Source organism: Onychostoma macrolepis, chromosome 10, assembly GCF_012432095.1.
Source record: "Onychostoma macrolepis isolate SWU-2019 chromosome 10, ASM1243209v1, whole genome shotgun sequence".
NCBI classification, from domain to species: Eukaryota; Metazoa; Chordata; class Actinopteri; order Cypriniformes; family Cyprinidae; genus Onychostoma; species Onychostoma macrolepis.
The window spans coordinates 7,911,855-7,927,277 of record NC_081164.1 but is presented as its reverse complement, the minus strand read 5'-3'; the positions used below and the strand labels follow the sequence as shown (position 1 = coordinate 7,927,277).

General features: G+C 38.7%; 1 protein-coding gene across 6 annotated transcripts in view; it reads right to left on the bottom strand.

Annotated features, from left to right (window-relative positions):
• Positions 1–15,423, bottom strand: part of cux1a (cut-like homeobox 1a) — a 122,444-nt gene that overhangs the window by 15,283 nt on the left and 91,738 nt on the right. For 3 of the 6 annotated variants that reach the window (XM_058789675.1, XM_058789669.1, XM_058789673.1), the window contains 7 exons: positions 14,403–15,131; positions 10,795–10,875; positions 9,567–9,668; positions 8,672–8,758; positions 7,385–7,833; positions 5,294–5,626; positions 4,878–5,037 (listed from right to left, as the gene is read on the bottom strand). In XM_058789675.1, coding sequence (XP_058645658.1) covers positions 4,878–5,037; positions 5,294–5,626; positions 7,385–7,833; positions 8,672–8,758; positions 9,567–9,668; positions 10,795–10,875; positions 14,403–15,131 — 1,941 coding nt within the window. The remainder of the gene's footprint in view (positions 1–4,877; positions 5,038–5,293; positions 5,627–7,384; positions 7,834–8,671; positions 8,759–9,566; positions 9,669–10,794; positions 10,876–14,402; positions 15,132–15,423) is intronic. The other 3 variants (XM_058789672.1, XM_058789670.1, XM_058789674.1) reach the window with 3 other exon arrangements.

Sequence of the window (15,423 nt, the reverse complement as noted above, 5' to 3'; positions counted from 1 at the left end):
ATCAAAAGTGACAGTAAAGACATTAATAATATTACTAAATTTCTATTTGAAATAAATGCTGTTTTTGAACTTTCTATTCAAAGAACACAGGAAAAAAATGTTTCCACAAAAATATTGAGCAGCACAACCTTATCTGATAATAACTGATAACAATGCAAAATATTTCTTGACCACAGCATATTAGAAAAGGAATAAATCACAGAAATAAATTACATTTTAAAATACATTAAAATTGAAAGCTGTTCTTTTAAAACTATAATATATTTTTTTAAATTGTAAACAAAATATACATTTTGTATTTTTATATATTAGCTTTACACTGTATTTCCCTGTATAAATGCAGCCTTGGAGAGCACAAGAGAACATGGTTTTAAAATCTTTCCCTGTCATAGTTTCATTTGCTATTTTTTTTTATATATTGTGTACAATCATGCATTTTGATGCTGTCACCATAAATGAGTTTCTGCACAAGACAAATGCATCTTTCATTTTTATATTTATATTTTTAAATGCTAATTCTTAAAATGAAAGTGATATAATTTGAATAATTCAAATGTTTTATTTGATATATAATTGTGTAATCTTATAATAAAGTACAACCCTGAGAAATATTTTAAAAAGACGACAAAAAAAATCTAGAAATGTGAGAGCTTAAATTGTAATCTCATCCACAAATTAACAAATAAAGAAAGAAACAAACTATACAGCTTGTGTTTCAAGGAAAATAGAAAGTCATACATGTTTGCAGTGACATTAGGGCAATTAAATAATGACGTTTTGAGTAAATTATTATTCCTTTAATACGCAGACATCAAGCACCCAACGCTCTCTCTAATACTCTTCCCTTTCATTTCCCATCTTCCTCTACCCCTCTATTTCAGCTCGACTCTCTGATTCGTTGGCTGTGGCAGTGCAGTGCAGTGCTGGTGGTGAAGAGAGCATCGGGAGGGAGCGTCAGTTTGGATTAGCTGCCTGCCGAGCTGGGGGACACGGCAAACAGAGAGCAGGGCGCTCAAGGCGGGGAGCAGGCAGTCATATCAGATCTGCAGCAAGACCACGCACAGCCTGGTGACAGTTTGACTGGCGGCATGGTCTCTGTGTGTGTGTGTGTGTGTGGGAGGGGAGCGAGGGAGGAAGGAGGTGTTTTAGGGACACAAGCGGGAATGACAGGATGTTCCTGTGACATGCAGCAAGTAACCAGTGCGTATGCGTGTGATAAAGAGGACGGGAGGGGCGGCCACATCTGGACACACAGCTGGTTAATGCAGCTACGCGTGTGACCGAGCACACACACAGAGCCGGAATAAGCGGCACAAACGTGAAAGCCTACATCTGTCCAGCCCTAATTTTGATGCATGATGGGATTGAGTCTCATATGCAAACAACAGGTTTAAATCGAACCGACTGGGACGTACTCAAACCTCAAACTACAGTGTGGATTTTACAGAAATTAATACTTGTAAGGACACATTCAATTGATCAAAAGTGACCATAAAGGCATCTGTAATGTTAATTTTATAATTCAGCTTTGCCATCACAGAAATAAATTACATTTTAAAATACATTAAAATTGAAACGTTATTTTAAATAGTTTTACAATATTACGGTTTTTACTGTATTTTTGATCAAATAAATGCAGGTCAGATTTCTTTTAAAAACATTAAAAAAGCCTTTTTGGCCCTAATTTTGAAGCAAGTTGGGATTGCGCCTCATACATGCACAACAGGTTTAAACTGAACGGGTCCTAAAACATCTGATCGAGGCATTCCCAGTCTAATCTTAACTGGGTTCTGATTGGACGATCACAAGGACGGACTGACATTCAGAGGAGAGGATCTGCAGAGACTGATGAGGGGTCATGGAGTGCTCTTCAACTCACACACACACACACATATACACACACACCTATGCATACACATACACACACGCACACCCTGGAGGAGAGCTTGTTTTAGCCTGGTTGAGTGTGTCGTCCTAATGAGGGTCAGTAAGGACAGGCAATATACAGGACACTTGCTAGAGGACAACAGACAGCGAACAGGAAGAACCTTGTGTGGTGTTGTAACATCTATCTATTCAGGCTTTTAGTCTTTTTTTAACCTTTAGAGTTGCTTTTTTCCCTTTAATTTTCTCACATGGACTGTTCTTTCAAAAACTAAAAAATCATCATTTCCTAAGCCTAATGTCATTCCAAACCTGTATGACTTTCTTCAGTGCCTTCAGAGTAAAATTTTGAAGAACGTAATGATTTTCTGTGCAGTTACAGTGAATGTCATATTGGTTTGGATCAACGTGACAGTGAGTAAATGACAAGTTTCATAACCGAGTGAAATATTTGTTTTGCTTTTTAAACAAATAACTGGCTCCCTTCTTTCTATAAATCAGCATATATCAATAGGTTGACCTAAATCAATCGGAGTCATCAAAAACTTCCTGTTTTAAAGCCACATCGGGCTCTTTCCTGTGCCCTGCCATCATTTGCAGTTTTTTTTCGCTGAGGTGCATTAGCTCAGTGCTAAGTGCTCCGTGCTGAAAGCTGTGAGGCACAGAACAGGGCAGCTGGAAGAAAGAAACCCATTACAGACGACTAAAGCTCGGGCCATTATGGTGCCTGCTGTTCAGATTATCTACCAAATCGGTCAAGCCTGGCCAGTTCATTTAAACACACTTTTGCCCCAACTATCCACACTGGCACGTCACCGCACGAATGTGTGTGCAAACATACAGTACATCATCGTGCCAAGGTTAATATGGGTAATAGAAAATAAAAGACAAAATAAGCAAGTAAGAAGTATACATATATATACATAATTAAAAGAAAAATAATTTTATTTTATAAATAACTTTTTTTTATAAGATAATATAATATAATATAATTAGTGCTGTCAAAATTAACACATTAACGCATGCAATTAATTTTTCCAGTTTAACGGCATTAAAAATATTTAACACAGTTAATGCAGGGGCAGGGCTAGGGTTGGCCAGCACTCACAACTGCTGACTCTGTCTCTTTTTCTTGACAAAATTTGCGTTTATGTAGAAGCGTAGAACGTCTTTACGACCACATCAAATGGGAGAGTTTAAAAAAAAAGAATTTTCCTCTCCTGTCTGCCGTTATACTGTGCTAGTAACACGTGCTCTTCAATTGCGCTGTATATCATTTCATATTAAAGCGCATTTATATATACAGTAAAAGGTTGTGATAAAATACAATGCATTTATTTTAATTTAAAAAAACGAAACTGAAATAAAATTCAATTAACTCCTTTTTATCCCCACACTCTCAGAAATAAAGGTACAAAAGCTGTCACTGGGGCGGTACCTTTTCAAAAGGTACATGTTTGTACCTATTAAGTTCAAATATGTACACTTTAAGTACTAATATGTATCTTTAAGGTACAAACCTGTACCTTTTGAAAAGGTACCGCCCCAGTGACAGCTTTTGTACCTTTATTTCTGAGAGTGCACCTATTGCTTCTCCAGTTGAACTCATTCCTATAATGTATATATTACTTGGCTTAATTTGTGATAAAAATGACAGAGAAAGGCTTCTTTAAGTAGGACAGCGAGCAAGTGCTATTCATCATAATCGGCCTCGCACTCACACGCACAGCTTGACTCCCATTTATCATTCCATCGGCTGATTATTTGCATATTAATCAGCCACTGGAGCATGATGGTGCGCTCTGCAGCCAGTCACAGAGGAGGAGAGGCGGGTAATTATCATATATCCTGGCGCTGATGGGCTAATTGATTACAACAGCTCAAGGAGGCCCTTGAGAGAGCCCAGGGGGCCTTTTCTGGATGGCCCCTGTGAGATAAACCCCCCTCCCCATCCACGCTGCACCGATTTAACCCAACCCCCCGATGCCTTTCCTTGAAATCCAGGTCAATGGAAATATAAAAATTGATGACTGCTAATAAACGGCATAACGGGGTTTAAAAAGGCCTTGAACTGCAAAATAATAACTAGATTTTTACATCCATAACTCACATTTCACAGTACAAACAATGCGGGAAAAATAACACACCGAAGTGTGATACTTAGGTTTAGGTGCTAGTTCAAATCCTTAACCCCAAGTATGAGCGCTGATAATTACGTAGCGCTTTAATAAGCTTCTGAGATCGATCACCAGAATGCTGTTGTCCTAGGATAATGATTGCACATTAAAAGTGGGTCAACAGTATGATCCTGTATCCATTTAGTCACGAGTAATTTAAATTCTCCCACCGTAAGGCCGAGCGAGGTACAGCTGGCTGAACTACTGAAGAATTACACTGAGATTCGGCTTGCCCACGGTTATTTATTCAAGCCAGGCTAAAACCAGTATCAGTCAAACCATTAAAGGAATGCAGCCTTTAGCATTTTCAGGAAATGCTGGTTTTCTTCACTTTTTTTAAACTGCATCTCAGAGAGCGCTATATTAATCAGACAGATATTATAAGCCATCCATTAAAGAAAGAATGAAACAAGATATTCATCAAGAAAAAACAACCCCGTTTCCCGATCCAGAATTGACTGGACTGTCAAAAATGGGTGATCTTAACATTACAGACCAGGCAGCTTGCTTCTTTCCTGTGACATTTTGAGTGTTAGATATTCAAGAGAAATCTAATTTAGGCGAAGAGAAGCGGATGTGATTGGAGAGTTCTGCATTCTCAAACGCCCATGCCAAATGATAAGAAAGCCGAATGAATGGCGGCTTTGATGGCAGCTCAGGATGTGAAGAGTGAAACCGAGAAACCAAAGCCACATCAGAAACGAGAAGCTCTTTCACATCCGTCTTGAGCCACTGTGCACGTTTCTCTGTATAGATGAAACTACAGTGACGTCTACATATGAGTATGTGTGATGGTAAACAGTATTGGGGTGTTACCTTGTGTCTGTCCAGGCATTGGCAGCAGTGCCTGGCCCAGCTCTCCGTTCAGCCATAACTGCATGCGTATAAACGGCTCTCTTCCTTTCTGCGTGAGCTTGCTCCAGTGCTTCGGCCGAGAGAGCATGTCGCTCACGCTCCCCTGAGAGAGGCCCAGCACCTGCAATCCACACACACACACACACACACACACACACACAGGAGATATGGTACATCAGATTCAGAGAAAAACAGCCCTGAAACAAATATGAAGATATTTCATGATGCAATAAGAAGAAAGATGCAGCTGGTATTACAAACTCATACATTTGCATGGAGTATAAAAACGAAACCGACACACACTTGCTCAAATCGTTTCTGAGGAGAACCACGGGTGGGTAATCGATGGAAGCGTATCTGATGTGAAAAGCACTGACCTTCTCGCCAAAGATCCGCTGGCAGATGCCATTCTTGGCTAGTTTGTCTTTGACCTGCTGTGTGAGATCGACAGTGTCCACTTCCTGGTACATGTAGTACTCGTACTGCTCAGGTGTGAGCGGGGGCACCACGGGTTTGGCGACTTTGGGGAGGGACAATAATGGCGAGGAGGAAGGCAGTGGGCTGCTCTGAGGGGTCTCGCTGCCGCTGGGCATCTGCAGACTCAGCTCTGAGCTCTGGGAGTACGGGGACTCTGAGCTGGGCCAGTCTTTCCAGTAATCCAGAGAGGAAGCAGGAGCCACGGGCGCAGTGCTGCCCAGCCGAGGGAGCTTCTGGTGGGGGCAAAGAGTAATATAGTTGGGGTTAGCCATATAAGGAAACTGCATGTGGCTTAAGGAGGAGGAAGTGGTCTATTTTAGGGTGTGACTTTTGAAGAAAAATGCGATATGCGATACCTTGTTAAATAACGCACTATTCGATATGCAAAACAATATTGCTTTAAGTGTGTGAAATCAATTTAGATTATAGTTTAAAAAATTTTTATTATATAGCCAATATGTGTTTCGCATTCTTTCTTGGAAAATAAATCAACACTACAATTTCTCAAAGTAAATCAGTTATTTATAATTACATAAAAAGTAAATGTCACAAATCTGAAAACGTAATTTTAACATAAATGTAAAAAACAAAAACTAAATAATAATGCCAATATCGACATACCAAAAACTCTTTGCTCACCTTGGTCATATATAGTTATATTAACCTAAATCTTAACATTAAGAACATCCAGTTAAACAAAAACACCTGAAACTAGGTGTGGACAATTACCTATTTTAATTATTTTCATTTAATAAGAACAATTGGACAAATACAATAAAACAAAGATACAAATGAAATAAAAAGTGCTTTGAGTCTTTCAGGTAGGCCTATATTAGACATATTTATTCAAGTAAGAAACAACACAGAAACGGAATAATGAAAACTTAAACATTGCACAGTCTTCACATGAATTCATTATAAAGCTACAAAGGTTATTCAGTCAAGTCTTTTTCTTTTGTTGTTTGACAGACAGCTGCAGGTTTACAGTATTAGGTTGCTGGGATCCTATTGCTCCCAATCCGATTTCTTTCCCAACCGTTCACATTCTCTTAAGACATAACCGACTGTGTTTATATGAATACTCTTCAGGTATTTTGACATAACTCTGTGTGTATTTGACCGTTCGAGTGTAATAAGGCATGAAATAAAACTGAAGGGATCACATGCTGTCTGAAAGAACAAATTTTCACAACGTTTTGAAACAGCATATTATTAAAATAATTCAGATATCACACATGCCGTTGCGATGTGCATATTGCGATATGTACATTTGCGATATTTTGATCATTTCGATACATCGTGCAGCACTAGGTGAGACTAATCTGACTCATGTAAAGTAAATACAGAGCTTGCGAATGAAATGGTATTCTCTGTATGCAATATAGATGCTATGTGACACAAAGAAAAAAACATAACAGTATTGTTATTGCTAATGAAAACTTTTAAAAATAGTTTTCATTAACTGCAATAAAATGAAAAAAATAAAATATAAATTTTGGATGAAAAATTAGATAAATCAGAAAAGCTGTTTTGGAAATGAACTAAAATAAAATAAAATAAGTAGAATTAGAAGTAGAACCAGCAGTAGAATAACTAAAACTGAAATGAAAAAAAAATTAAGCCAAATAGAAATATTTAATTATTGTTTAATATTTTATCATTATTTAAAAAGAAAAACCTGTATGTTAAAAGCACATAAAATTATCAAAAAAAAAAAAAAAACAAGTTAAAATGAAATCTAAAAAAATAAAAGTATTAAGAAATACTATAATAGCACATAAATACTACTAGAAATAACACTGAAGTCATGAATATATTAATAAACTATAAATAATTCCCCATAGACAGGTCTTTATAAATTAAAACTCTACAATTATATTTAGAAAGAGGGTCAATTGTAAGGGACAAACACTTGTGGAGATTATTTAAGGGTTAATACTGTGGGTATATGGGGGTATGTGGCATAAAAAGTTATTAACAATGCACTATACCTCCTTGCTGTCCTCTTGGCTGTGGGTGTCTTCACTAACGGAGGGCTGCCCAGTTCCTCGACGCTCAGAGAGACCTGTGCTCCACCAGTGCTCCCTCCACGAACCCCCACCTAAACCTCCACCACTCTCAGAGAGACGTCCGAGCTTGTGCACTCCGTCCACCCCCATGTCTGAGACGGCCACCTCACCCATCTCCTTCTTCACCCCACTGTGGAAGTCCAAGAGAGGAGAGGTGGAGGGCTTCTTCAGAGACTGAGCAATAGGGGTGTAGGGGAGGGTGGAGAGCGGGGAGCCCAGGAGCGAGAGATCGGTCGGGGCCATAGAGTTGGCCTTCAGTACGGGCTCCAGAGCCACCTGCTGGGCCTCCATCTCCCTCCGAGCCTGCTCAAGGATGGAACGAATGTTCTCGTCGGAGTTGCTGGAGGAGGACGGAGGCTGAGAACTCTCAACTGCAGGAACAGAAGAGAACATGTAAGTGGTCACAATCTGTTTCACCTATACACCACCATATTATTACTCAAAAAAGAGGAACTTAAAGGAATAGCTTACACAAAAATAAAAACTCTGGCATTATTTACTTAATCCTCATGCTTTCCAAACCCTTTCCAAACTTTCTACAGTGGAACATTGAAGAATGTTGTAACAGAAGTTATGACAATCAAAAAATACAGAGACCACAAGCGGTCGAGCTTCAAAAAGGACAAAAGAGTACAACAAATATTCTAAATATTGGTTATATATGATAACTCTTAAGGGGTTTTTCATTATTTTTGGAGCTTGAAAGCCCCTAATTACTTCTATAGTATGGAAAAGAGCAGCGTGAACATTCTCCAAAACATCATCTCTTGTGTTCCAAAGAAGAATGAAAGTCATACAGGTTTGGAAAAACATGAAGGTAAGTAACTGATGACAGAATTTTCGTTTTGGGTGAGCTAAACCTTTAAAGGGTGCCAATAAGAGATTGCTGCCCTATGCTACCCAATAATATTTCAGAATAAATTTGGAGTTTAATGTGATATATCAATTTTATATATATCATAGTTTCAAATAATACAGACGTCTGTTTTCTGTGAGTTAGACCGTAAAAGATTTCTCAACACGTGTACATAGGGTTTTTTATTGATGTATATATATATATATATATATATATAAAACATACATCGGTCATAAATCCCCATGACTCAGACTGATTTATGACAGTGAGAAGTTCATTGGAAGCAGTAGCGCTCTTGGCGTGGGGGGAAAATCTTGGGGGGAAAACTTTCAACAGACAGCACAAAACCTCACCAAGTCTTAGACTGTGTGCATATATTTGGAAATAGCTGCCCGACCCTCTGTGGTAACCTGATCGCCGTTGCCTCTCCCCCACACCGTCTGCAGTGGCAGGTGGGGAAGAGACAGTTAGTTTAATTCCGTTACACAAGCTTGGACAGGAAAAGGTAAAGGAGGGAATTTCAACATTCAAAAACAGAGGGGATATGACTCAGTATGTTATTGACTGATATAATCATTTTAGACAGTGCTTGTTTAAAAATCTGCATTGCAATTACAGTTTTAGCCAACATACACCATCATTCAAAAGTTTGGGGTTAATAAGATTTTTGAATGTTTTTGAACAATGCTTACCAATGTTGCATTTACTTGATCAAAAATATAGTAAAAACAGTAATACAGTGAAATATTAGTACAATTTAAAATAGGAGTTTTCTACTTGTGTTCAGTGTCACAAGATCCTTCAGAAATCCTTCAAATATGCTGATTTGGTGCTCATTTCTTATTATTATCAATGTTGAAAGCAATTGTGTGGCTTAATATTTTCGTAGTGAAATTCTTTGGTGAATAGAAAGAAGAACAGAAATTTTTGAAACAGAAATACAAGTCTTTACAGTCACTTTTGATCAATTTAATGCATTCTTGCTGAATAAAATATTAATTTCTTTAAAAAAAAAAAACAACAACTTTTGAACAGTAGTGTACTATGTTAGTATGATGACACCACAATCAATTCTACAATAGCAAACTTGACTCATTTAGAAAAAGTGAATGCAAGAATGATTGTATTCAGGTGGTAACAGTGAGTCCAGTCCTACAGGAAGTGACATAACTGATTGTGGGGAAAGTGGAAAACACATGTGAATGCCTTGATCCTTCCTTGATTACCTGATGACAGAAAAAGACTCACCTGCTTTCTGCACTTGCAACTCTCTCTTGGCCTGCTCCAAGATGGACTTGATGGCTTCGTCGGAGCCTGTCTCAGGCGTGCGGATCCGGGTGGTGATGTTACCTGCAAAGACACGAGAAGGACATGTAGCTGTAAGTGTCACGTCATGTGTTATAATCCGTTTGTCTTGAAATGGAGCACAATATAAAATCTTTTAGACTGAAAATGGCACAAATATTGCTATTTCTGCATGACAAAGCAAGAGTTCAAATAGATGCAAACGCAAGCTTATTGCTAAACAACAAACTATCCGATATGCTAAAATAAGCCTGACGCTTTTTTTATTTCATGGAATTGCAATCCTGCAACCAAACTCACTGGCACAAAACTAAAAAACCATTAGCAATCGTTTGCTTGTCTATAATATTGTGTGTATCAGCACCTGTGCTGCCCATGGCTACAGCTGCACTTCCTGTGCAAGAACTGAAACCTTTTCCTGTCCTACACAACAAAGAGACGGTAAGATTTGGATAAAATCCATGAGAAACAACAGAGCTTGTGTGGAAGTATCATCAGACGGGCCGGTGCAATAATAATAAATATGGAAGGAGAGAGAGGGAAAAAGTGGCAGAGGGAAAGCGCCCAACGAGCAGTGGGCAGCAGGGCAAGGTCAGAGTCACTGGTGTGTGAGGAGAGCAGCTGGACGTGTGTGTGAGGTGGAAGTAATGCTCTCTCGCCCTCTCTCTCTCTCTCTCTCACACACACACACACACACACACACAGGGGTGGCTAGCCACCCACAGCGCCGCCCTGGGGGAGACTCAACCACCAGTTGTAATGTGGTGGCACTGTAGATCTGCCTGAAGGATTCTGCCACACACACACATTTATACACACAAGCTGACCACGAAATAACAGGACAGATTTCTCAAGGACCTCCGTGATGGAAAGTTACATAGGTTTAGGCTTGATAACACTCACACTGAGTTTTTTCCATAGTTTGAAACTAATCTATGCAGTCAAAGGTGTAGCATTTATTGTAAACAGCTGTCTTCCGACAGTCCAAACGAGATCTTTTTAAATTCCAGTCACACCTCTTCCAGCCCTGTCTGTCTCACTCACTTGTTTTGCAACAGATTCCAGGCCAGAGATTGAGAAGAAACAGACCAGCACAACAAAAACATACAGACACACTGCGGATCTGACACTCCAGAAACCCGTAACACGAGAGGGAAGGCGTGAGACAGACCTGGCCGTGTGGAGCCTTCCGAGCCGGTTCTTCGCTTCGGAACATCCTGAAACACTCTGTTCAGGTTCTGGCCTGGGTTCTCTGTTGGAAAACAAGTGGCGGAAGATAGAAATAAAGTAAGACCAAGCCCTAAACTTCTGCTGTCAATTGTCTCCAGGGCTCAACAATAAGAATGACTGAGTATGAGAGATTTAAGATTGTTTTTTTTTTTTAGGCCGTTTAACAGAAATGTCACCTGTCCTACAGGCTTAGTGCTGTGGCATCAGTGTCTCTTACATTTGCTGACGAGCAGACACCTTGGAATTTGAATTCTGCTGATTTAGATGTTAACGTTATTTAGCTAATATTAGCTAACACAGATGATGTTTTACCATGTTTGCGAGAGAATGACTAGCCTTCATCACAACAATTTGCAGCAAATTACTGCAAATTAAAAACCTTGAAAACTTCTGAATTCTTTACCAAAATATATAAATATTTTTTTGTTTAATAATAAATAACTTTTTTTTTCCTGCTTTTCAGAAAAATGTATTTTATAGATTATTTTAATTTAAATTAAGGTAACACTTTACGTATAGCCTTTATGTATAATGCATTATAATTATTCATAATGTGCGTTGTAATGCATTATATCTTGCCATAAATAATAATAACTGAATTTAAAATGCATAGTGTAAGAATGAATTGATAAGTGTTATAATGTATTATCTGTGGTTACAATTATTCATGAGATTGTACAATGCATTATAAGGTGCATTACAAGGCATAATTAATGCATTAAAACTGCTTTTGTAATGCATTATACACAAAGGCTTTAAGTAAGGTGTTACCAAATTAAAATATAAATATATTAGTATAAAGCTTTACGTTGGGGAAATTTATTTGCCTCCAATACAACTCATAAATTTACAAAAACAAGAAAAATAGACATTACAGTCACAAACAATAAGAATATAATTTACAATATAATACAAATGAACATAACATAAAAAAATATATATATTTTTTTTCATTTTGGGGTAAATTATTAATTTAAAAATTGTATTAAAAATACAATGTGTTCCTGTGAAAAGCAATATATATTCCTTTTCTGAAGCATATGATATATGTAGCAAAAGATATCCTTATTGTTGAGCCCTGATCTTAAATGGTTGTCAGAATGTCTTCACAGTCAATTTTGAGAGCACTTAGTTATACTAATCCAAAGTAATACCTTTACATGGACAGATACATGTAAATATCCTTTGAATGGTAGTTTGTTAAGCTTAAAAACAAATCGACCTAGTCTGACCTCAAAGAAAGCCACCTGCACAGTGCAGAACTCACTCGAGTGATTATTTCAACGTTAATGTGCTCCTTTAGCCCAGGTCTTTGATGTGAATGAATGGGTTTTAAGGTTTTTACAAAGTTCATACTCCCATGGGAGACCACAAGCCGACGCTATGGAGGCAGACAGCCAGACCAGACTCCCTTGAAGACGTTCCAAACCGGTGTGCAGACGCACGGGCAGCACAGTCAGCCTTTTTCAGCTCCGGCTCTGTTTCAAAACTACTGCCTCACAGCTAGACTGAACAAACTTAGACTCGGCTCAACACGGCTTCAAGGATTCGCAGCCAACTGCCCTCATATGCAAGTACTCTCGCTCACGCTGGGCTCGGCCTTGATTTGTTCGCTCTAGCTGTGAAGCATAGACTTGAGGCAAAACATAATGCTTGCAAACCTCTCTGAACTTCCTCTTCACCCGTAGGCTGAGACCGAAATGAAAGAAAGGGTAGACTGCTGAAGTTTAGCTCTAATCAACACGCCGCCTGCGCCAACTGAGTACAGATAGTGTTTCCGTCAGACTCTAGTATCTAGTCTCTATGGGCTTCATGTAGTTATCTGAAGACTCTCGATCTTAAAGTTTATGTGCACCATTCCATAATGGATGAAAGGGTTAGTTTAGCCTAAAGCTTATCGGAAGGGAATCATGGAAGCCTGTTTTTGCCTACAGTAAAAAAAATAAAATAAATAATAATAATAATAATAATAATAATAATAAGGTAACTGCAGCTTCATACCTGACGATTGTGACCTCGTACCTTCACAAATGTGACTTTTTTACCTCAGAAATGCAACAACTTTTCTCATAATTGAAACTCTATACCTCACTTTATATCTCACAAAGGCAAATTTATACTACGTAAATTCAACTTTTTTACCTCACAAATGCGACTTTATATCTCACAAATACGATTTTATACTGTACGTCACAAATGTTAAATTATACCTCAAACTCATTTCTCATAATTAAGACTTTTACTTGCCAGTTTTTAGCTCCCAAATGTGACTTCATATCTCAATTTTAACTACCTCACAAAAATGGATTTTACACCTCACTAATGTGACTTCATTTCACATTGCAACTTTACACCTCACAAATGTCAATTTTTTACCTTAGAAATGCTACTTTATACCTCACAAATGCAAAATTATACCTCATATAATTTCTCATAAAAGAAATTCTCACTAATGTGACTTCATTTCACGATACTGCATTTCAAAATTATTTAATACAAATGCTACTTTTACCTCACAAAAGTGACTTTTTTACCTCAGAAATGCGACTACTTTTCTCATGATTGAAACTCTATACCTCAGAAATGCTACTTTACACCTCGCAAATGTATACTACGTAAATTCAACTTTTTTGTGACCCTTTTAACTCACAAATGCAACTTTATATGAAATTGTGAAATTATTTATCATAATTAAGACTTCTACTTGCCAGTTTTTACCTCACAAACGTGACTTCCTATCTCATAAATGCAACTACCACAAAAAAATGGTTTTATACCTCACTAATTTGACTTCATTTTACATTGCGACTTTATATATATATACCTCACAAAAAATGGTTTTATACCTCACTAATTTGACTTCATTTTACATTGCGACATTATATATACCTCACAAACAAGATTTCATAACTTAGAAATGCGACTTTTACCTCACAAACGTGACTTGATAACTAACAAATGCAAGATTTTACACGACAAACGTGACTCCATTCCTTAAAATGTGCGACTTTATACCTCAAAAACGTGACTTAATTTCTCACAATTGCAACTTCCTATCTCATAAACATGACTTTATACCTCACAAATGCAACTGTATACCTCACGATTATGACTTTATATCTCATGACTTTACAACTCACAAATGCGACTTTATACCTCAAAATCACTACTTCAATATCTCACAATTGTAACTTTAGTTCACAATTACTAATTTTATTTTATTTATTTTTTACTCTGAGGCAAAAAACAAGCTTCCATAAGGAGTACAGCTGGATCAGAGCAATCGCAAAGCACTGCACTCTTTTGTTATTGCAAATATTTGACTATTTAATGTATCTGATTTGACTGCTCTTTAAAGAAATACGTGCTCCAAATGTGAGACTGCTAACATCAGTATGCCCATGTTTAAGTTGCTTACATGTGAGAGAAATTACCATGCTGTCAACGGAGCACTATTTAATCCCATGCATAATGTTTGAAAATAAACGTGCGTTGGGAGATCATCTGCGATAACAAGGTTAAGTTGTTTCCTCAAGCTCTGTAACTGACCTCTCTGCCTGCCCTGGATGCTCCTCAGCGCCAGGATGTTCTGCTCATCAGACAGGAAGTGCTTCATCTTGTGAAAGGGCTCTTTGCCACGGATAGTTAACTTGCTCCAGGGTTTGGGCCGGGCCAGAATCTCACTGACCGAGCCTTGGGACAGACCTAACACATAATGGCCGAACACACGCTGGCCGATGTTGTGTTTGATCAGCTGCTCCTTGACTTGTCGCGCAATCTCAGCCGTGTCCATTTCCTCCCCTTCCGACGTGCTGCCCGCGCCCTCCGACTGGCTGGGAGAGGGCGCCAGGCCGTTAACCTCCGGGCTGCCCGCTGACTGAGGGGGTAGGGGGCTGGAGAGAGAGTTGGTTGTAGCGTAATGGGGCGGCCCGAAGAGTACAGAACTTGGAGAAGGGTCCTGGAGGGCTTTGGTGTAGATGGTTTGCATGAGCTGCCTCTGAAGAAGAGAGTTGAGTGCCATTTTGCCAGCCAACGGGGGGAACGTGGCGCCCACGCTGGCCATGCCGGGGGTAAAGAAGTCTGGCCCGATGCCTGTGGGGGAGAAAGGGTGGGTACCGTTGGCACTGGCAGCAGATTCGGAGGTAGCGGTGCCCGTCCTCATCAAAAGCTGAGGGGAGGGGGGAGGAGGGGACCCCTGGAGTGTGGTAGGGACTGGAGTGGCAGGAAGACGCTGAGGGTTTTCCACTGTGGTTTCTTTACTTTTCCGCCCCACTGATCCTGTAGAACAAACCGAAGGGTGATGAGAAAAATCATGGGTACTGATTTAGACTGCTGCTAAAAATATTTAGGAGATAAATGGACAGTAAAATCCTGGCAAGGTGATTTCGTATCATCCTGTTTATTTTGGAATACTGGCCGATTTACAGTACATTATGCCACTTAGTAAATGGTGACTTAATTAATCAATAGACGTAATGTTGAAATCAGAGAACACAAAGTAATTCTAAAGAAATTAAAACTAGCATTAGGAAATTAGTTACCTGGAACAAAAGACAATATTTATACAAAG